The 22,949-nt window shown below is 29.3% G+C and overlaps 6 protein-coding genes and 1 long non-coding RNA gene across 10 annotated transcripts in view; 4 read left to right on the forward strand and 3 right to left on the reverse strand.

The window, feature by feature from the left end:
- Positions 1-1,609: 1,609 nt before the first annotated feature.
- On the forward strand, positions 1,610-2,898 carry LOC126868724 (uncharacterized). Its single transcript, XM_050624517.1, has 3 exons — positions 1,610-1,914; positions 2,006-2,140; positions 2,236-2,898. Exons 1-3 carry the CDS (start codon positions 1,860-1,862, stop codon positions 2,526-2,528), a joined length of 483 nt encoding a protein of 160 aa, XP_050480474.1. The 5' UTR covers positions 1,610-1,859; the 3' UTR covers positions 2,529-2,898.
- Positions 2,899-4,086: 1,188 nt separating this feature from the next.
- Positions 4,087-5,384, reverse strand: LOC126868738 (uncharacterized). The gene is made up of 2 exons (XR_007690731.1): positions 4,311-5,384; positions 4,087-4,231 (listed from the first exon to the last, which is right to left on the reverse strand). It is a non-coding gene; the product is annotated as an uncharacterized LOC126868738 (long non-coding RNA).
- A 558-nt stretch (positions 5,385-5,942) lies between these two features.
- LOC126868718 (protein lethal(2)essential for life-like) lies at positions 5,943-7,022 on the forward strand. The gene has a single exon (XM_050624512.1). It carries the CDS (start codon positions 6,095-6,097, stop codon positions 6,674-6,676), a length of 582 nt encoding a protein of 193 aa, XP_050480469.1. The 5' UTR covers positions 5,943-6,094; the 3' UTR covers positions 6,677-7,022.
- Positions 7,023-7,866: 844 nt separating this feature from the next.
- Positions 7,867-8,888, reverse strand: LOC126868719 (protein lethal(2)essential for life-like). The gene is made up of 2 exons (XM_050624513.1): positions 8,454-8,888; positions 7,867-8,247 (listed from the first exon to the last, which is right to left on the reverse strand). Exons 1-2 carry the CDS (start codon positions 8,773-8,775, stop codon positions 8,000-8,002), a joined length of 570 nt encoding a protein of 189 aa, XP_050480470.1. The 5' UTR covers positions 8,776-8,888; the 3' UTR covers positions 7,867-7,999.
- Positions 8,889-10,702: 1,814 nt separating this feature from the next.
- LOC126868717 (protein lethal(2)essential for life-like) lies at positions 10,703-11,816 on the forward strand. The gene has a single exon (XM_050624511.1). The coding sequence runs from the start codon at positions 10,862-10,864 to the stop codon at positions 11,462-11,464; it is 603 nt and encodes a 200-aa protein (XP_050480468.1). The 5' UTR covers positions 10,703-10,861; the 3' UTR covers positions 11,465-11,816.
- A 5,179-nt stretch (positions 11,817-16,995) lies between these two features.
- LOC126868714 (protein lethal(2)essential for life-like) lies at positions 16,996-17,956 on the forward strand. Its single transcript, XM_050624506.1, has one exon. The coding sequence runs from the start codon at positions 17,125-17,127 to the stop codon at positions 17,800-17,802; it is 678 nt and encodes a 225-aa protein (XP_050480463.1). The 5' UTR covers positions 16,996-17,124; the 3' UTR covers positions 17,803-17,956.
- An 833-nt stretch (positions 17,957-18,789) lies between these two features.
- The window catches only part of LOC126868679 (thyroid receptor-interacting protein 11-like), a 45,499-nt gene continuing 41,339 nt past the window's right edge, over positions 18,790-22,949 (reverse strand). For all 4 annotated transcript variants that reach the window (XM_050624421.1, XM_050624423.1, XM_050624422.1 and 1 more), the window contains 4 exons: positions 20,447-20,528; positions 20,103-20,292; positions 19,688-19,783; positions 18,790-19,613 (listed from right to left, as the gene is read on the reverse strand). In XM_050624421.1, the coding sequence (XP_050480378.1) occupies positions 19,461-19,613; positions 19,688-19,783; positions 20,103-20,292; positions 20,447-20,528 (521 nt within the window). In that variant the 3' untranslated portion in view covers positions 18,790-19,460. The remainder of the gene's footprint in view (positions 19,614-19,687; positions 19,784-20,102; positions 20,293-20,446; positions 20,529-22,949) is intronic.

The following is a 22,949-nucleotide window of genomic DNA, read 5'->3' on the forward strand; positions in this document are numbered from 1 at the left end:
CCTGTTTATTCTTTTAGATTTGCACGAGTCTCGTAACCCAAGACATTAGTTATGTTCATATCTTAATAGTTATTAATGCAGTATACAGAGTATACAAAATCATCAATTTATGTATATATATATACATATATACATAAATTGAATATATATATGTATTATATATATATATTATATATATATTAATATATATATAAATTAATATATATAAATTAATATAAATTAATATATTAATTAATATAAATAAATTAATATATATAAATTAATATATATATATATATATTAATTTATTTTGAGAGATATATTGAAATAAGTATTCCTATCGAAGAATACATTAAACATATTTGCAAGCTCTTACGTTTTTGGTAATTAATAAATTAATAATTGCCTCATAACATAAAATTAAAATAAAAATTGCAATTTTTCTAAACATGCTGAAATATTAAATACTACAGTTATTTTCAAAAGATTTTTAATTACAAATTATAGAACTAAACTTAAAAAATACAGTATTCAATATATAGAATCGTTGCGCAAAACACTTGTTCTTTGATTTCAAAACGAAGGCACTTTAATTTTAATTAAATAGAATTGAAAGAAATACATAATAAAAGATTTGATATTAATATTTGTAAGCCAGAGGTCCCCACTTCCCGGACAGCTCCTTACTCGCTTACCATCAGTTCAAAATGTAGAGAACTTCTTACGCTTTTATATGTTTTTCACGCAAATATTTTTCTACTTCCAAGCATTTCGTACGTTGATTCTACTCATGGGTATTTCTTACAGAATTTGAAGGAATTTAAGGAAAATCCATTGTTCAAAACTATCATCGCTGAGAGAATTACATACATATATTCTACGGACAGTAAGTCATATAGAAAACTTTAGTTCCAATTCAAACCAATATTGTACTGAATCGATAACATCGCATGCGATAGAAAAATGTTTGGATGCGATAGAAAAATGATAGGAACAAATGACCTCTATAATGTGAGATACGAAAATGCATTGCATATTGTATATCACGTCTATTCTGCACCTCGTCGTTATAGACCTGTAATTCACTGCACGAAAATATAAACAGATCTCGACATTCACTAGGAAAAACCATCTGAAAATTGAGTCATGAAAAATCAACATGGAGGACAGCAAGGTTCTCGTCCTTGCGAGGCAGACAGAGATGATTAAAGTGTCTCTGTCTCTGCTGAACACTCATGGTGTCTATATATATACATACATACATATGTTGTGCATGCGCAGAGTGAGACCTTTCTTGTCTTCCATGTTAATTTTGTACGACTCAATCTTTAGACGATTTCTTCTATGTTTCCGGTTTAGGAGTGTTCAAACCTGTTTACGTAACCGTGACCGATACTTCATTTATGACAAATCTGTCAATTCATTAACGAAGAAATATTGTAACAAAATAAAATAGTATTGGCTTAAAACAAATAATTATTAAAAATATTATAGTTTCATATATGATGCAACAATTTAAATACAATGATTTTAAAGAACATATACTGAAAATAAAAAGGCACCAGGTGTAAGCTATACACAAAATCACTAGAATCTTACAAAAAGTGTCATTGTGACACCAACAGAGTTACCAACATATATCCTAGGTCTAGGTTAACAGAATATGTCATGTACATATACATACAGGATACATAAAGATGTTAAGAAAGTATAGCTAGTATCAGTAAATATTATTGTTGGCGTCATTCCAGTAACATTTAAGATACTTATTATATATTATTGTATTACATATCATAGATTAGCATCAAAGTAATAAATCTATCAATTTGATATCGAAAACGCCTTAGATCGAAAATTTTCGTATCAATTACATTGCAAAAATGAATAAACGAATGTTCCTTATTGCTGTCTTATTGACTGTACTTATTAATAAAGGTAAAATTAAATCAGTTAAATTTATCATTGTGTAAAGAGTATGGTTAATCTAGTTTTTGATATTATTTTTATAATATACATTATATTTTAGGAGACAGTTTATACTGCTACAGATGTAATAGTAATCAACCTGGGTGTGGCACTCCTTTAAATTGGCTATGGTACTGGGGAGAAACTTGTCCAGAATATGATGATAAATGTATAAAAATTATTGAGAGAAAAGGAGGTAATTTCTTTTTCATATATGTATCGTATTCTTAGATACAACTAAAAATAAATTTATTATCAATATTCTAATTATATTTCTAATATATATTTCAGCTGAAACCATGATAACACGCGATTGTTTAAGTTCTGTTCGTAGCTTTAGAAAAGACATTCCAGCTGATCGGTATGAAGGCTGCCGACCAGCTGCAAAGGATGTTCAATTGGGACACTATGTAAATAATTCTATTTGGCAGTTAGATATTCATAGAGACTATTATGATGAAGTAACATGGTGTTTTTGTTACTTTGACCATAGATGTAACAATGCTGATAATATTACTGTGTCAACAGTATTATTACTTTTGGGTATTATAATACAACAATTTGCAACACAAAATGTGTTCTAAATATTAAATTTGTACCATAAATTTATTGGCTCTTTTTTGGAAAATTAAATTCAGTCTATTTACTTCGATTAGCGTTTACATGCAATAAATCTAAGTAGTAAATTGCTGTATATAGTGTAAATAATCATTTAAATATAAAGAGTAACTATCTTTATATATAAAACATATAGATTGCTGTCTTTTTAAATAATCAATCAGGAAAAATTTTTATATGTAAGATTCCGTCCATTTTTCAAAAAAAAAAAACTGCCTTTTAAATATATATTTAACAAAGCAAGTGTTAACTTTTATATTTTTATATTTTTATCACATATATGATAGATGTATATAATGAATTGTATCAAAACTTTAATAAAATTGATATTTTATAGATGTGTTGTATTTATTTATGAAAATTATCAAGGTATAAATTACACTTTAAATATGATTTATGTTTAAGGGAAGGGAAGGGGAATTTAAAAATTCATAGTTATACAAAAAGAGTAGCTTAATTTTTTAAAAAATGCTTTATGAAAGATGAATCTTAAATAGTACATGAAAATGTGACAATAGAGAAAATTAAGCGGTTCAGTGCAAGAAGGACCTATGCCACAAAAGGTAGAAAAAGTTTTTATTAATTTTGAAATTTCTTGGTATTTGTTTATTATCCGTTCATATATAACTACATAGCAAAATTCCTACCTGTGCTGTAATTTTTGATATAACTAAAATAGCTTTTATGTAGTTATTTTTTTAATCCAATTTTCACATTTGGGCACATAGAAAATAAAATAAAAAATATAACATTAAGCCAGATACATTACTTTTATATCATTGTTTAAATTAAAAAATTGTAATCTTAATTATGCAATTTCTAGTGAGACAAATTTTCACAAAAGTCCTGATATCTCACGATACTACAATTGTGGCATAGCTACCTCTTACACTGGACCTCTTCTCAATTTATTTTATAGATACATATTTTTATAACTAGCTTGGCACTTATTTAAAATATACAGATTCAAATTATGATTATATGAAAAGAGTAAGGAATTAGACAAAACGAGAATATCTAAATATTCTATTGACTAGCACGAAACGAATAAAGATGCTTCGAACTTATGTAGCTGATTAAATCACATAATACTGTAAAAGAATAGGCATTTTTCACTATAATCCAATCAATTTTATATTAAATTATCTTCTTAAGTAACCTTTACTGTATGTTCTTGTCTTCTCTGTGGCACAGAGTTCTTCTGAACTTGATTTTTCTTTCGTATTTCAGCTAGATTTGACTTTTCTCAAAGCTGGTTGCCCTATAATTTGAACTTTTATGATTCTTTCATTCTTTGACTGTGGGTTAAGTTCCTTCCTTGGTGCATTAATCATCAAGACTTCATCAGAATACAAACTTGATTTTAATTGATTGACATTGCATTGTTGTGGCACAAGGTATTTTTGTACAAATTGTCTCGAGATAAATCCATGCTCATCTTGTCTTTCTTCATGTTTGCCTTCAACCGCTACATTCCCTCCCACAACCCTTACAATTACTTCTTCTGAAACAAATTGTTGAACGTCCAGGGTAACATGAAATTTATTTTTATCAGCTTGTACAGTAGATATTCCACTAGATTTGCAATCTACGTCTCTCTCATATGGCTGGAATCTTTGAAAACCTCGGCAGCGAGGTCTTATCACCAAAACGTCAGCACCTTAAGGAACTAAAGGCATTGGCAAATCAGAACTCAATGGGAGTCTGAAATGTTGATCAAAAATACACTGGGGTCTCTCCAAACCTACCCATCAGTTGGAGAATAGCATCAGTAGTATTAACATTGTTCCACTTCTATTTTAACCTCTAAAATATAATCTTGCCACTTCAAATTTTTACTTCCTTTTCTTGATTTGTAAGAGATTTAATAATTGCTCTCACTCTTACTCTTTGAACACAATAAAATACATACATATCTATGTACGTCAACAAGCGTCAAAGGCTAACACTGAGATTACCGACACCAAGAGTTTCTTTCAAATTCAATCGAAGTTACGCGCGAATACATATATACATATTTGTATGGTTCGAAAACATAGTGGAGGGGGGCGAACAGTAATCGAGAAATGTATAAAATTTTCTGGAAGTTGAATTTTCCAAGCACAAAAAAAGGAATTAACGTGTAGGAAAACACGATAACTCAATATATGTGACGTCTGATTAAAATGTGTATAATTTTAAATAATATAAGAAATATTTAAAAGTATTCTCACTGTCATTTCAATGACTGAAAGGGCGCGAACATTTTATAACGCGCGATTAGCAATACAAATTAAAGGCTGCAAGTTCGAACCTTCGCGTATCTTCTATATTGATATTACATATGACATTTGATACTCTTGTATACAATGTATGTAAAGCCTTTAATTTATGTTATTGTTAATCGTATCACAAAAATTGTGCTATATGTAGCTTATTATGCTATAAATGCTATCAAATATTATTCCGATAAATATATAATTAAACAGACACGAATTCTCTATCTCCATTATGTAGTTTTTGGACAATAGTCTATTATATCTTTAATTATTATTAAGAGTCCTACCTGGAAATTAACCGCTTTTTACATTCTATTGACAGCTCCGTTGAATGAAGTTCCATTACAAACGTATTTAAAGGAATGTTCCAAATCCAGTGTTCCTTAATTTTATGTTAACGGTTACAACGCGTATCAAATGAGAACAAATTAACATTCAAAATAAATCAAATTAATGAAATTAAACTTATTAATACTCAACAATTATCAAGTTTTATGAATTAAAAAAATTTCTGTTTAACAAGAATATCTTAAATAAGTAATTAATTACTAATATATATTTTTTTTTAAAACGAGCATATTTATATGAAAATATACAAAATTTTAATAATTTCTCAATTTTCCATAACACACTATTCCAATATTAAATTACATATAAGACAAAATATGAAGAATTATGTCATTTTCAAAAAAATTAATCATTTTTTATAGTAGGGAAACAAACTTAAAAAAGTGTTTTGTAATAAAATTTCTATACTTGACTTTAAAACTGTTTACGATTTCAAAAAAATGAAAAATGTTTACAAAAGTAAAGCAAAAATCATAACTTTCTATTGAAGGAATAGTCTATAAATTCTAGAAAATTCTTATCAAAACATATTTTTCTTTTTCTATACTTTGACATACATTCTAATGTGTAAATACACATATAAACTTCTGGGTTGATATAGGTTATTAGCGTAATTGTATGTATGTATAATATTGTATACATACAATATATAATATGTATTACTTATGTTATATGTAAGTACAAACATATATACAATGCTCAACAGTCGGACAGTTCTCGAAGTCTCCTGAAACGTTGTGACTACTTATGCGCTGCGCATACTCGCAGATAAATACAGCCAGTGGGCGACGCCTTTGTCAGTGTTTCGTTAGCAATTGAGCAGTGAAGATCGCGAGCTTGAGCGAATTTAACGAAATTTCATAAAACAAGAGTATCCTGTTACATATCTTAGTACATTACCACTAATCAAGCTAAATCATCGCAAAATGTCTTTGGCACCATTGCTGTTTTCTGACTGGTGGGAAACTTTGGATCGCCCGCATCGTCTGCCAGATCAGAATTTTGGATTGGGTCTCTACCCGGAACAATTAATAATGCCAAATCGATGGGGATTATATCTACAACCACGAAAAAGGAATACTTATGTTAACAGACCATGGACTGAAATATTCCATAACAACGATAGAGGCACCTCGACTGTTCAAGCAGATAAGGACAAGTTCCAAGTCGTCCTCGATGTTCAACAATTTGAACCAAACGAAATTGACGTTAAGGTTGTCGACAAGTTTGTCATCGTTACCGCGAAACATGAAGAGAAGCGCGATGAACATGGCTGGATTTCTCGTCAATTTGTTAGAAAATATCTGATTCCGGAACAATGTGACATCGATCAAGTCACATCGCAGTTATCGGCAGATGGTGTCCTTAGTATTAACGCTCCAAGAAAGGATCAAAAAGACGTAGAAAACGAACGAGTAATAAAGATAGAGCAGACTGGTAAGCCAGCAATGCAAACGAAGCCACCAAAGCAGCAACAACAGAAGCAAACTGAAAAAGAGGAGAATTAAAAGTTCCATTATTATCATATTCTATTTCTAATGGTGAAGTTCTACCATTTATTATATTTCCTATTTAATATAACAATGGTGTATTCATCGTTCGATATAAACTATAACGAACAACATTGTTATACTCTTGTTGGTGCATTTACATTAATTATTATGTGAATATTAATGAATAACATAAATTATTAATAGCTAATTATGTTAATAAGTATTGCGAGTAAATACTTCATTTTCGTTTCGTGATACGCATTATTTTCATAAACATGTGAATGTGATACGCATTATCTGCAAGTATGTAAAGTTTATATATTTTTTTTTGTTAATAAATTTGTAAGTAAATAGTACTATATCAGTCTCACGAGTTTCACATTTTAATTGTTATTACCTTGATTCTACCCTCAATCCTGAAATAATACAATTTTTAAAAGCGGTGCACTTCTCTTTATTTTTTATGAAAGCCTTTTGTTTCTTATGCATTTTTATATTTTCTAAGGTCATAAGTAATTGTGTAGAAATTTTATAATAAAATAGTTTTTTTATCTTTATCCGTAAAAAATGATAGGTAACGATAAGCAACTAACTCGTCACATTCTCTGGGGTGTTTTATTGGCTTTATTTATTTAACAAATAAATTAGAAATGTAATCTATCTTGCATTTAACACTATATTATACTATGGAATGCTGGAAATTTATATCAATATCTTTTGTTAGCAAATATAAAATTATGAAATAAACTTTCTATTACATTACATAATAAACATTGTATCTCAACTCTCTATATATTTTGCAATTCAGTTACACGATGTTAGTTTAGAAACAAAAAGAAGCTGTGTTTGACACGATCTTCTTGCTTGAAAGAAATTTCGATACTTAATGATTTTGTTGTTTCCAAACTGGAGAAACCTAACCAAGTTACTGTTATAAATATGTACATATACTTCTGCAATGTATGAATAACAATCAACAAGATGTGAAACATAAGCATAACGAAATCTGGTATAACCCTTATGTTACGACATAGTCGGATGCCATAGCATACTCCTATTGCCTATAATATTATCTGATTCAATTTCATTCCACACAAAAATTTATTTTTTCTATAATAGTTGGAAAGATTAATTACACTGTCCAAGCGAATATAAGGAATACAAGTGATACAGGTGGCTAAGAAGCATTACACAATTTGTATATGTGTATGTACATATATTATTTATTCATATACAATCTTCAAATTCTTAATACATATAAAAAAATATTTTCATAAGTATCTGCACACACTAAAAAATAGGTAAAAATACTAGATATATATGCAAAATCGATTGCTTTTATTGCTTTTGCTTTATTTTCAGAAGTTCGTCGTCTTCCATCGCTTTTCCCGTTTGTTCGATTTTAATGGTTTTTTCTCGCTTGCTTTCAATAGCTTCTGGCCTTAACGGTGCTGTTATTGTTAAAATACCATCCGTAGACAAAGTACTCGTAGCCTTTTCAGGATCACATTGATCTGGTACTAAATATTTTTTAACGAAATGTCTGGAGATTAGACCGTGATCGTCTTCTCTGTCTTCGTGTTTTCCTGTAAAAATAACATTCTATAAACCTCTTAATATACAACAATATCGTAACAATTATTAATAATTGTAGCTAATTTTTGTAAGACTCGTTAGCAGTCACTTCTATAGATGCTAATATTACATCATAAAAGGGACAAACGATATATAATTTTCTTTTTAACATTTTTAAATTCGGGATATTAATTAAATGTATCTTAAAGACACTTACCCTCTACAATAATGAAGTTGTCAACGACTTTTACACCGACTTCTTTTGGTTTGAATTGTCGTACGTCGAGAATTACCTGAAATCTGTCCTTATCATTTTTCATTATGGACCATCCACATTCTTCGTCTCGTTCCCAATTTATCAATGATCGATAGTAACTGTATGGAAATGATTTAAAAGATGGTCTTTCAAATACTGAAGAAAAAAGTTGATCCGGTCGTAATCCTCTGCCAAAATGCTGATCAAATAACTGATGTGGTCGCTCCAACACTTCCCACCAGTGGGAGAACAATCTTGGAATTAATATTATTCCCCTTCTCATTTTTTAATTCTTCTGTTTATCGATATTTCTATGAAGATAGAATTAACTTTGCAATTGAAACAAGAACGTGTGCGTACTCCTTGCTCGCTCTTTGTATACTGACAGCGCATGCCGGCAACCCAATGCTATATATACTCAACTTGAACTTTGCACATGCGAGGATAATAGAAACGGCAGTCAAATTTTTTTCGCGAAAATTCTGAAAACTTCTATCAAAATATAGGTTGATCAATATTTCGATCGATTTAATAACTTATAGTAATTAATAGAATATTTATATTATATTTATTATATTATAGTAATAAATAGAAGTGTTGATAGCGAAAAGTAAAGTATTTTTACTTAAAACATTTTGGCGCGAAATAAATGGTAGATTTCATGTACATAATTTATTTTACATAATTTAATATCGTGTAATACATCTTTCTGTAAATATTCCTAAAATAATCTTGTGCTGCCTATTTAAAACTTCTGATACATTGCATCAACCTATTCGTTACACCTAGTTAGGTAAAGTTCGATAATGTTGCATCAGCTTTATGATCTCTATACGACAAAGACATATATTCTTATTATATTTAAAAATGAAAATATTAATTAACGAACCGAATAATGATTCATGCGTATATTTGTATATACATATTATAATAATACATATACATGTATAGAGAGGTATGTATAATATAATATTGAATATATTATTGAATAAAGGAAATTAAATTAGTTACGTAAATTTTGTAACGTACATTGTCAAATTTTTGTTTCTCATTTGATAGAAATAATTTTTAAACTATAAGATAATATTTCATGTTATTGTAATAAATTCTTTTTGCATGAATTATACCATGTTTGATATATTGTTTTATATTTTTAAATTAATATCATTCTTTATTTAAATTTGACATTCTCATGATACATGTGATGCTAATGGCTACTCGTATCGATTTTCTGAAGGAATTCTTAAAGGAAACACTGACCGCGCACAATGTTGTGCAACGTTTCTACATATGTACATTATGTCCGTTTCAAATATCTACAAGTGATTATTTCAGTATCAGAAATGCGAAAAAATGTTTCAGATAAAAGTTATATAGTATCAAGAGAGACATATCACAATGACTTTTGACCTTGAAATAACGTTAGACAATTTGATGAAGGTCATATTTAAGCTTTCAAAGACCTCTATATTTTTTTATTGCATATTCTTATAGCTCATATTAACGTTTTATGTTTCATTTACATAATACATACTGTAATTACCATTAAGAACATTTTCTAACATGAACAGAAAATTAATTAGTTAATATTATTAATGATAGAGTGCACTTATTTTATGTAGTTAGTCACATGTGATAAAATAGCACAGTTTTATACTTATTATATTGAGATATTTTAATGATCTGGTGCTGGGATCTTCAACAAAATTTCACCACATGCTGGTTAACTCAGAAATTTTAAATTACAATCAAAAAGTCACTATTTTTCAGTTGAACTATATCCTACTTTATTAATTGTATATATGTACCTACATTACATCTGTTGATCACACCCAAAATAGCATCTATTATTTTTAGTTTTTTATTTCAAAACATCCTTAAAAAATATTTTGCGTTTTAGTTAATTTTTTTATGTTCTTTAATAATTCAATTTTATTTGCACAGAGGTATTCTTTTACTGAAATGATAGTGAAATTGTTGATAGTAAAAGAATATAATTTAAAAACTATTATAAATTGATGGATTTGGCACTACTTATATAGAATTATCTGAGGTTAAATATTAAGGCTAAAAAGATATTGGATTCGAGTCATTTGTATAATTATCCACCTATTTGTTCAAGCTTCAACAAATTTCGTTTTGCGCGTGCTTGCAAATTTTCTAGACGCTTGTCCGTTCGATTGGAGCGCTTTTCCTACATGCTACGGTCACGTTGGAAAATACTGCAGTCTGTTCTGAACAGTGATCGTATTAGTGCATCTATCGCAAAGCGACCAAATATTGAGATTATAATAATATTAAATCACGAAAAATTGAAGAACCTCAATTAATCTAATTTACTTGAATTAATCAGAAATCTACGAATCTAAATGTCTCTAGAACAATTATTTTGTCCCAATTGGTGGGAAAATTTGGAGCGTGCTCAACGTATTTTAGATCAAAATTTGCTCCTTGGAATTAGTCCAGAAATTCTGATTCCAAAAATTATGCGTATGTACGATTTTCTACCACGTAAACCGGGTTTAAAGTCTCCGATGAAATACTACAGGCCATGGGATGAACTCCTGCATAAAGGAGAAAGGGGTGTATCAACCGTGTTAGCTAACAGAGACAAATTCCATGTGGATTTAGACGTGCAGCAATTCGCACCCGAAGAAATCAATGTTAAAGTCGTAGACCGTTTTGTCATTGTTGAAGCAAGTCATGAAGAAAGGGAAGATGAACATGGTTGGATCTCCAGACAATTTACGAGGAAATACATAATTCCAGAACAGTGCGATATCGATCAAGTTTCCTCGAAACTTTCATCGGACGGCATTCTTTCGATCATTGTGCCACGCAAGCAAAAATTAACTTCGGATAGCGGAAGGGTGATTAAGATCGTGCAAACCGGTAAACCGTCTGTATGCGACATGCAGAAAGAAGGAAACGAAGAAAACAAGGACAAGGAGGAGGAGGCGCAGGAAAATTAAAGCTCAGCACCGAGTGATACACCGATTTTTATTACCTTATTCTTCGATACTATTTGTAGCTCCTATCTCGAGTATTTATTTGGTGTTTATATTAGCGAAATGTTTTGAGCAAATTTATTTAGATATGTAAATAATTAATTAATTTAATTAGATATGTAATATTTTCATGGTGAATAGAGACTGCATTTATGATATGTGTATATCTATGTATGTGTGTGTGGTAGGTGTAAAAGAAGGTTAGGTTCAAACATCAATGATAATTTAGCTGACGATGCAATGTTGTTAGCCGGAAATATAGAACAATTATGCTTTTTATGTATAAAGTTAAAATAAAAAGATTATAAATAATTAAGTATGATATTTATTGATCTAAGGTTTACATATAAACCGATCTGAGCTTAGATTGCCGTCTCATGCTTACAAGTACCCGCAATATCTTGCGTAAGTATCTGAGTCAAATTTTAGTCCAAAGAAACTTTCTAGCTAGATCTCACCCTATCCCACCGGAATTTCACCAATCCGTCCAGATCCCATAAACTTAGGTATCCGCACGCTCCTAATTGCAAGATAAAGAAGTATTTTATTTTATTCTTTCCTGCCTTACTGAGAAATATATTAGAACTAAATTAAATAATTACAGGAGATATAAACGTTGTTTTGTATTTTTATCGCGTTAAATTTCATTAAAATGGTTTTGTAAACTAAATTAAGAACATTTGTATTTGTATTTCTGTAAATATAAAATAGAACGATAAATACATCGCCGTTAACACTACTACTTTTGATATTAATGAGCGTCGAAAATGATAACACACCTAATTAAAACTAAAACATAAATTTTCATGGATTTTACATACGTATATTGTACACTTAAACATAAATAACTCATATTGCTTTTCTTACTATCTAAAATTTTCAAAGAATTCGAAATTGCTCGTGACTAATCGCAAGTTCATGACAAAGCATATCAAATACATACATATATCAAGTTTATGACTCATAACAAGTTACTTATGTGTGTATTGCGTAATATATTCGATTGCACGAAATTACACGAATATGTACAATCATACAAAATACGTATGAATTCTACATATTTTATGAATAGGCAATCGATTTCGAGTCTAAGTGCCTCTGAACCCTTGTGCATTAAAGAACCAGTTCATGGATCGTTAAAGCTATGAGCTGTGTTTACATCATCTTGCGCAAGTGTGCTATATAGAAGTGATGTTTGATAAAAAGACGACGGCAAGGGCAATCTAGTGTTTTCTAGGATCTTCTTGAATGCGTAGTGGTATGTATTTCCATCACTATCGCTAGTACGTAACGAATACATACGTAGTATAAAGTTATGTAGAGAACTGCTTGGCTGCCACCGGTTGATTCATGTGTGAACGATACAACAGTACTACGGCACAATTAGTTGCAAGTAAATCAACAATAATTTATATTTATTGCACAATGTTAATGTTTTCCTAACCTACTAGTGCTTAACAATTAATGTTAACATTAATTCCATAGAATAAACATTCTAATAATTTCCTAGTAGATGAAGCATTTAAATTACTTATATTCGAAAAGTGAGGGAACATTCGTAAATCAAATGTAAACAACATTGTGAGTTTACATTGAAAATAATCACGCAATGCCGCTAATACCGATGTTGTTTTTCAATTGGCGGGAAGATCTAAACCGAGCTCATCGCCTCTGGGATCAGCATTTTGGCACGACGGTAGATGCAGATGATGTTTTCAATGATCTTGATCCTCTAAACGCAGAAGTTTTCGTCTGTCAACCGCATAGACGCGGCAAATGACATCATCATCGTCATCATCGTCGTCATCATCGTCGTCATCATCGTCGCCATCACCATCATCATCATCATCGTCGTCGTCATTATCATTATCATCATCACAATCATCATCCATTCCTTAAAAGTTTAATCGAAAGCTGACAAGGATAAATTTCAAGTATCATCAGATATATCGCAATTGACACCAGAAGAAATTACCATAAAAGTGATAGGTCAAAAAGTCACCATCGAAGCTAATCCATCTACGCAATTTGTCAGAAAATATATCACACCATCGCAATGCGATGGCAACCAAATGGAATCGCATTTGTAGTCTTACTGTATTTTATCCATTTTGGCACCTAGAAAACAAACTTTACAACCTAAATGTGGATGAACCAGTTTTGGCCAATCAATATGATAATACGAACGACACATTAGAATCACAAAGAGAACAATAAATACTGTAACGAGAACAATAAAAATCACAACAGCAACATCATCGTGATGGAAAAGGCAATGTTAAAACTGCATAAATCATCTTCATTATTTATTTCTTAATTATCCATTTCATTTCTTTCTTTTTATTAAATGTTATAAGACAACACTTGTACATTATGTGTAAATGTAAGTATTAAAAATATAAACTCTGTATTATTGTTATCTTTAAGAAATGAACTATTCTTCTTGACTTAAACAACATTAGTTTCTTTACTTCTTCCCCTCCCATTTGTTAAATATTTAATACCAGATTTAGTGAAGAATATGCAATGTTTATTCACGCTATTTAATAAATCATACAGAAAATTAGTCAATATCCAGAAAAACTACCTTTTCTCCGATTTTAATGATTTTGAAATATGTTGTAAAGCCTAACATTTTGAACAGCTTTACAAGTCCTCTACATATAACCGGCGGTTGCCCTTAATTTCCCAGGCATTTGCAAAAAATTATTGGTACCATTATGATGAATTTTGCTTATAATTGTGCAGTTATAGTAGCATATCCGTTAGTATTGGTTGCCGCATATATATAAACCTGTATAAACTCTAAACAAAAGACAAGAATTAGATTTGAATTAGATATTATTTCATCCAACCGTCACACTACATCATGAGGCGGCCAGCATCCAAACGCATACACTGTCATGGATGTACAATTATAGACAGAATTCACTGTAGTGATACCAGCTGCTTTTGCGTATATCTCAAAAGCTGGAACTAACCGCTGGTTATATGTGTAGGAAACAGTTGTTTAAAGTATAACATATTTTATAACATATTTCAAAATCATCCTAACCGCAGAAAAGGCAATTTTTCTGTAGTTTAGCTTCTTTATTTATGTTAAATAACTTTCCACTAGTCATACTGCGATATTATATAATAAAATATATTCAATAATATTGTAATATAAAGTATTAGAGTATTTATCTAATATAAAGTATTAAAAAAATGCTAAATATATTCAAATATAAAGCTTTTAATTTCATTTATCTGCATCACCCCTAAAAGACGCATTTCATAGTATGAAGCAATAAATAACATTTAATGTAGGAGATATGAGAAAAAATACTTCTCTCCATATTTCTAAAATACTACATATATATTTTAAAAATATTTTTCGATCAAATTAGAAACTTACTTTTATATAAAATCCATAAATTTATTAATATAATTATTTGTTATTTAAAAATACTTTAATTTGCATCTAGAAGCGTCTAGAATTTTTCAGAGTACACTAACCTGCAATAAGCTATGTGTATTATATGAGCTTGCAGCCAGCACATACATATAAGTTAGCAGCTTTTAGAAGCACTGAAAAACATCGGTTTCATACCGTACAAAAATATTCTACAAACACGTAGTAAATAAAACGTTTATATTAGACATTTTTTAGTACGTTGTGTTTTGTATACAATTTTATTATTTTTGAAGTAAGAAAGTACAGCTGGAAAAAAAAATCGCAATTGCTCAAGTACTATCTTAATTTTTCAAATTTGGATTATTTTGAGTAATAGTAATAACTTTTATTAAATTACTCGAATATTTTATGTAGATATTTACAAATCAATATAGATAGATGTAAAGCTATGTAGTTTAGTTAACGTTTAATTTGAATTTATTACGATATATATGTAATGTTATATTTACAAACTACATTGTATATACGTATGTACACATCAGAGCACGTCGAGAATATATGTATCATAATAGAATACATTCAGAATATAATTCGACTAACAACCTTTTAAATATCACCTTAAAAGTATCAAGGCCATATTTTTACCCAGGTCATGTGAATTTCTTTTTTATTTTCAAGATTTACAATCTTACAACAAATTAGATTTAAAGTTGAACCATTTTGATCGATAACACGTTCAATAGTAATGACAACATATATAAATATATAAATATCAATATATAAATATATATATTTAAAATATAATACCATGTTTAATATTTTTAAAATGTAATTAATGGATTTCGATAAGTTCTTGAAACATTTATTATTTTTTTCCTAAAACATTTTACATCTTTTCAACATTCTATTTAAGTATATATACAGGGTCATTGGTAACTGGTGGTTACAAGCGGCAAGGGGGTGGTTCTACGCGAAAAAAGAAGTATTTGTTTTCGAGACTTTGTTTTCGAGGCTTTGTTTTCAAGAAAATTGACTTTGAATTTTCGCTCGGTACGCGTGCGCTTTATCACGTCTCGGTATAACGGATCTCACTGTAGATCGTTGTCTCAATGGGAAAATTAAAAGAAAAAAATTAAAAAGAAAAAATTTTTATTCTATATTTTCGACTTCTTTTTCAGCGTAGAATCACCCCCTTTCCGCTTGTACCACCAGTTACCAACCACCCTGTATATATATATATACACACATATATATACATATATACACATATATATACATATACATATGTATACATTTAGAAATTTTATAAACCTTTACAAATACACGCTAAATGATCGATACAATTGTTGATAGATAAATCTAGAATAACACTTTTTATAAAATCATTGTACTATTAATAGATAGTCGCCTGCGATGACCAATTCTTATTAAAGCATCGTAGATTTTGGCACACAATTGCATTTATATATGAGTCATAAGACCAAAATTACACTGATTAGTGTATAGAAATGCCGCTAATTGCATTTGGATAATATGTATCTGGATGTTTCCATAGAATCATGTAATTTATTGAAAAATCAATAAGTACGACAATATATATTTATTATCTGCATTATTTGCGATTGATACTGATGATGATAAAGTTAAAAATCTGATAAACTGATTGATTTTTAGAAAATATTTTATAAATGTAAAGTTTCATTGGAATGCGATTGAAATACTATAAAATTCATGCATTCCAATTGTGATATTCATAAATTCTTATGTAGCTAGGAAGATTATAATAATAAAATAATCAAATAGCATTTCCTTCTGAAGTAAAATCTTTCAGACATATATTTTACTTTTGTATAAACAAAAATACTAACTTTCGCCAGGTGTACGGCTATAGATAAAAGATCCTTTTAATTATCATATTTGTACTTACTATATGTATAAAATTATTCTATAGATACCTAGGAACAATATCTATATGTAAAAGTATCTTTGTATATAAGTAGAATAGAGAATTTTCTCAAAACTTCCTAACTTTGAATCTCGAATGTTCTGGATACTCCATCCGCCATGTACAGCTGGCAGAGGACAGCTATAAATACGCGCGTCGCGAGCCATAGAAACAGTATACTACAAACATTTGAACTGTGAACGTCAAAAGTGAATTCCTGTGAAGAAATCTGTAACTGAATACGTTATTTAACGTATATAGCTACCAAGTAATTCAGTCAAAATGTCTCTGATACCGTTGCTGTTCTCCAACTGGTGGGAAGAACTGGACCGTCCACATCAACTCTTCGATCAGAATTTTGGTATGGGGTTGTATCCTGAGCAATTATTGAATCCAAGCATCCTCGATCAATACATCTTACCCATTCGAGATCGAAGATTGAGAAGCCCACTGATGTACTATAGACCATGGGGTGAACTCCTGCGAAAAGGCGGGGGAGGAGGTACATCTACGGTAAAAGCGGATAAGGACAAGTTCCAGGTAATTTTAGATGTTCAGCAATTTAAACCGGAAGAAATCAACGTCAAAATCGTTGGCAATTCTGTGATCGTCGAGGGAAAGCACGAAGAGAAAGAAGACGAGCATGGTTGGATCTCGAGACAGTTTACCAGGAAATATTTGATTCCTGAGCAATGCGATATCGATCAAGTAACATCTAGTCTGTCGTCTGATGGTGTACTCAATATCACTGCGCCTAGAAAGGACGAACCGAAGATCCAAAGCGAAAGAACTGTTACTATTGAGCAGACGGGTAAACCAGCGTTAAGGAAAGCAGAAGAAAAGGAGATGAAGGAGGAAGAGAAGAAGCAGGAAGAGAAGAAGCAGGAAGAGAAGAAGCAGGAAGAGAAGAAGCAGGAAGAGAAAAAGCAGAAAGAGGAGGACGAGAAGAAAGAAAAATAAAGCCTAAAAAATGTGTTAAATTATTAATACATATTTTTCTGTTTGTGTTCTGTTCCGTTTTTATACATGGCAAAGCGCATTTTGTCATGTAATTTGATTTTTGTACTATAAGTTAAGATTTTTTTTTTTAAATAAAATGTTCGATAAAATATAATTTTGAGTCTCTTTCTATATATATATATATATATATATATATAAACTTATCTATATCCTTCATATTTAATCCTTGCTTTCTAGATTGTTAATCTGTAAAATGTCTATGTAAAACATATGAAAATTAAAGTATTAGTTTTCAAGTTATTGTTATTTATTTTAGCTATTCAAAAATATGAGAGGATTACTTTAAATTGCACTATTAACTTATAGATATTAACATTAGAATATTATTGTTAAAATAATTTGTTCTACATACATAATTGTAAAAAGGTTTCAGCTGCTATTAAATTGTAAAAATTATGTATAGTAATTGAAGATTATCGAACAATAACCATTAAAATACAACTTTTATAAACTCATATTCTATACATATGTAATATAGATGAAATTTAATAAAAAAAAGTATTGAAAAATAAATTACAAAATGCAACAATAATTTTTATGCTACATTTAGATGTTAATGTGTCCATATTTAAAATATTTCAATATAAATAAACTGTAAAATCTAATAGAAGTAATATACAAAGATTGTATATTTGTAACTCTTACTAAAAGTTTTAGCCAATACAATTACAATATCATATATATTATATGTAATATTAATTTATAATTTATTATTTATTGCTAGCCCACCACTTTGTTTTTTTAAATATACATAGTTTATATACAATTAATGTAAATTGACTGAAGTAGCTTAAATATTTTATCTCAGAGCATTATAATGTTTAAGATTATAAAGATATAAATAAAACTTGTAGTTAGTGCCTGTTAAGTTCTAAATTAGATTAGATCAAATTTAATATAATCTTTGCAAATAACATAAAACAGGTATGAACAAGTCCAATAATGCAAATATATTCTATTTACTATTTCATTCGTTGTACAATTTGAGATAAAAAATTTTTTGTCTTAATATTTTTGATGAAACGGTGTAATTACGGATTATTCTGAATTGAAAAAATTTTCGCTTTACATTAATTATGACATATCTTTACCAATTTACATTTCTTAATTATTGTCAAGAAACAGAAAAATTAAATTCTTTAATTCACATTAAACATTTCTGTTGCAAGCACCATGAATTACTACATATCATTTTTAAAGAAATAGTGCATTATCGTAACTAACAATTAATTGATAAATTTATTAAAAATAACGTTTATAAAAGAATAATAGAATTAATCTTGTAATTAGACTGCGGATATTTATGCAAATTCACATTTTAATGAGCATAACTAAAAGGCTAGGATCTATGTAGAGGTTTGTTTGACCTAAATTTAATAATAAGCATTGTATTTTGAATATTTTATATATGTTCATTCTATGCATTCTTGCATCTTTAAATTTGCCATAAATGCATAACAATCCGCAATCTAGCAATAATCATTTCTTTTCTTTACTTTTATTAAGTGGAACTTGGTAAACAAATGTCTTCTTTAAACATTGCTTTCTGCTACAGTCTTAGAATTTACAAAGCATAAAATATACCAGAATTATTAATATCAGCTGTCCTTCAATACTTCTTTCAAAATAGATCCTGTATTTCTGGCTGGGATAAAATCCGGGAATGTTGGTAAATTTACATTGGAAAGTAACGAAGTAGATTGTGTTGATGACGTAGAATGTTGCCTACTATGACCAGGTCGTGGTAATGTCTAGGAAAAAAAATAGTCCAATGGAAAACATCACATATATGTGTAAACAAGAAACAAAGAAATACTGTCCTTACCGATGTTTGAATTGGTAATGCTGGTAACTGTGGCTTAGGTTTCGATTCGTTTTCTAGAAATCTAATAAATGCTGCTGACAAAGACGCTTCTTGATCCTAAATAACATAATTATTTCATTTCTATATCATATTTCATATTTTTTATAAAAATATTTATTTAATTATGTATATTTATACGCAAGTGTGTGTATGATCAGAGAGGAAATTTTTTCTATGGTATGGTCGATGTCACCGTGTATGTATAACCAGCGTCAAATAATTCAGTATCTCGATATCTCGCAACAGTAATTTATAAGACCCGCGAATATATGTATTGTGGAATGGAGAACAATATTAAACTTATTTGATGTATTTGTTAATGAGTAATCTTGTATTGTGTAGTGCAAAACCTGTTTTAAAAGAAAAATTAATTTACCTTATTAGGATCGGTAGATCCACCAGTTAAACGAGAAAACCAGCTATTTTGCCCGACTGTATTACTCAACCCTGCTTTATCCTTCTCTGTTTCATTGAAATCCAAAATTGTGGAAAACACTCTAAGCACCGAAGATTTATCTGCTGCCGACGAGGACAGGTAACCCAATAGGAGGTTTTTAATGAGAGTCCTGAAAAAAGTGAATGTTTTATTTAAAGAAAATCTTTTTTACGATAATTTTATACAAAACAATAGATAAATTTAAATTTATAAACATAACTAAAGTTTAAAATTCTAATTTTCTTTACAAAAAATATTCATAGATGTATGAAATAAATACTAACTTATCAATTTTTCCCTCTCCACTTTGCTTTGCCTCTTCTATCCTGTGATCAGCAGTGTTTACAAGATTTGTTAACCGGTCCACTAGAAATATATGACAAACCATGTAAGAAAGGGAGTAATAGAAAAAGGATCATTAAATGTCAGAAAATAATCATTATAATATTCTGAGTTAATCATGAAAGGGAGTAACAGAAAAGAGATCATTAAATATCATAAAATAATTTTTACAATATTTTGAATCAATTATATGTTTAAAAATGTAATTTCAGTAGAATTATTAACTGCTTAAGGAAAAGTTTAGCATGTTGGATGTTTCATTTCTAGTCATGTGCATTCCAGCGTTGTAAAGTTGGCGGATTTGGAGGTTGAAAAGACATGAGCGTAAGTATAACACAAGTACTGGTTGTCTGAATATCACACCAGTACCTGATGTAATACTCACACCCATGTCTTAGTTGCTCATGCTGCATTCTTCATTTATCATGCCATACTAGCAAACTATGACGCATGCCACTAGAAGTAAGAAAGCTATATTAATATAATAAGTACTTTAGTATGTTACAATACATTACATTACAGTACAATAGCTATTCTAATATGATTTCATTATAATTCTTTATAAATAAATGATCGTGTACTTTATTTTACAAATTAATATAATTTGCAATGGCTACATTAATTTTACCTCTTGCAATTTACTTTGACAAAAATTAAATAAATTACAATTCTAGTAGTATTAATGATTAAAGGTAAAATAAAAATATGTAGGTCATAGATAGTGAAAACCTTTAACTACATTTTTTCATCCTTGTAGGATAATGGTAACGGGTGGGAAACCCCACGAGGTAATATGAGCTTTTACAATTCACACGCTCACAGTTACCGCATGAGATTACCCACACTGACGCTACCAAACTTTATGTTTATATAGATCTGTTTATGTATTACGTATTATTTCAACATATGTACATGTATGACTAAATGTCTTAATTTATTTGTGATGTATTTGAATGCTAAACTTAACTTTCAAGCTACAGAGGCTATTCTTTCAAGCTACAATACGTAGTTCACTTGTATTTCGTTTACAGATTATAGTTATAGCTTACAGATTATAGTTACAGATTACAGTTATAAAAATACATATATCATCATACATTACTACTATTACTTAGTGTGATGGTTGCAGTAGTATTGTAAATTCATGGTCATCAGTATTGTTCTTAAGAATTAAGAGATTACAATATTATACAACTCTCATACTATGTGTGCACCAACATTCCAGTTGTATAAATTGAAAAAATAAATTAACTATCGAATGTGGATGTAATGTATATATAAAAAGAGTGTTTAACAATATTGATATAGTCCTCGATGATATAAACAAAAAATTATATCATAAATTAGATTAGAAAATATAATTTACACATAAATGAAAAGAAATCATACAACAAATTTTTTTATTTTTGTGCCCTTGCTATCTAACAATATTTTATATGTTAGTATATAGGAATTTATAAGTAGAAAAACAGGAGAAGGTACCAGCACCAGTGGCAATGCATGAGCCAACGAAGATGTGATTTAGTGCGCTAAGGCGATCGTCCAGTTCGTAGCCGGATACCAGCAAGAATCCTGGGCTATTGTCAAAATCCCAGAATTACCAGCTGATATTTGACTACATCACCGGATTGTTTACGTGTTTGCTTTTTGCAGATTAGTCACAGGTCACATTCAAACTGATGATAATAGAGTGGGATTTAACCATTTCACCAGTGCATAAATTATAATTAGAACATGTGTGATATTTTGTGTATAGGCAAGCTATTATAGCACCAAATTCTTATGCATAAAAAAAATCGCATGTGCTTTTCTACTTTATGTTGAAACGGGATTTTAAGGATCAATATACATATTGTTGATCAAATGCATTATACCGATACTTTAGTCCAATATTAACACTTTTTGTATTCTTCATTGCATATGGTCAGTAATGATACACAATTTGTGCGATTATATATTTATTATTTTGCATATTAGTAAAAAGTTAGAACATGCTAGAAAATATTTGTAAATTTAATCTAGGTACAATACAGTTCGTAAAATCTAAATTATATGAGATTAATTCATCTAAAAAATTTAAATGTAAGCATATTTTAAAGTGTAAATAAAAATAAAATACTTCATATAAAAAAATTAATATGAAAATTAGGGAATTATTCTCAATACTTCAATTTATTCTCAATATTTAGCATTGATGTTACATAGCAATATATATTGTAAATTTTAATAATTAAATAATACCAAGCTTTATTCTACCTAAGAAATTTAGATATTTAATTATAATACATTGAGTTTCTTGATACTTGAAACTTTATTTTGTAAATTACATTAAAAACCACATGTAAAAATCCCGAATATTTATAATCCACACCAAAGAAGCACATGTGCATATTATTTCCTCACATTTAACAATAATTTTTGAAAACTATATTATCTAACATATCT

This window comes from Bombus huntii, chromosome 8 (genome assembly GCF_024542735.1).
Source record: "Bombus huntii isolate Logan2020A chromosome 8, iyBomHunt1.1, whole genome shotgun sequence".
Lineage (NCBI taxonomy): Eukaryota > Metazoa > Arthropoda > Insecta > Hymenoptera > Apidae > Bombus > Bombus huntii.

Excerpts from the sequence above, each read along its gene's own strand:
- LOC126868724 (XM_050624517.1), top strand. The coding sequence starts at position 1,860 with ATGAATAAACGAATGTTCCTTATTGCTGTCTTATTGACTGTACTTATT. Across the intron at positions 1,915-2,005 it reads GACTGTACTTATTAATAAAG|GAGACAGTTTATACTGCTAC; the intron begins GTAAAATTAAAT and ends ATTATATTTTAG. Across the intron at positions 2,141-2,235 it reads AATTATTGAGAGAAAAGGAG|CTGAAACCATGATAACACGC; the intron begins GTAATTTCTTTT and ends TATATATTTCAG.
- LOC126868718 (XM_050624512.1), top strand. The coding sequence starts at position 6,095 with ATGTCTTTGGCACCATTGCTGTTTTCTGACTGGTGGGAAACTTTGGAT.
- LOC126868719 (XM_050624513.1), bottom strand. The coding sequence starts at position 8,775 with ATGAGAAGGGGAATAATATTAATTCCAAGATTGTTCTCCCACTGGTGG. Across the intron at positions 8,248-8,453 it reads CAACTTCATTATTGTAGAGG|GAAAACACGAAGACAGAGAA; the intron begins GTAAGTGTCTTT and ends TTATTTTTACAG.
- LOC126868717 (XM_050624511.1), top strand. The coding sequence starts at position 10,862 with ATGTCTCTAGAACAATTATTTTGTCCCAATTGGTGGGAAAATTTGGAG.
- LOC126868714 (XM_050624506.1), top strand. The coding sequence starts at position 17,125 with ATGTCTCTGATACCGTTGCTGTTCTCCAACTGGTGGGAAGAACTGGAC.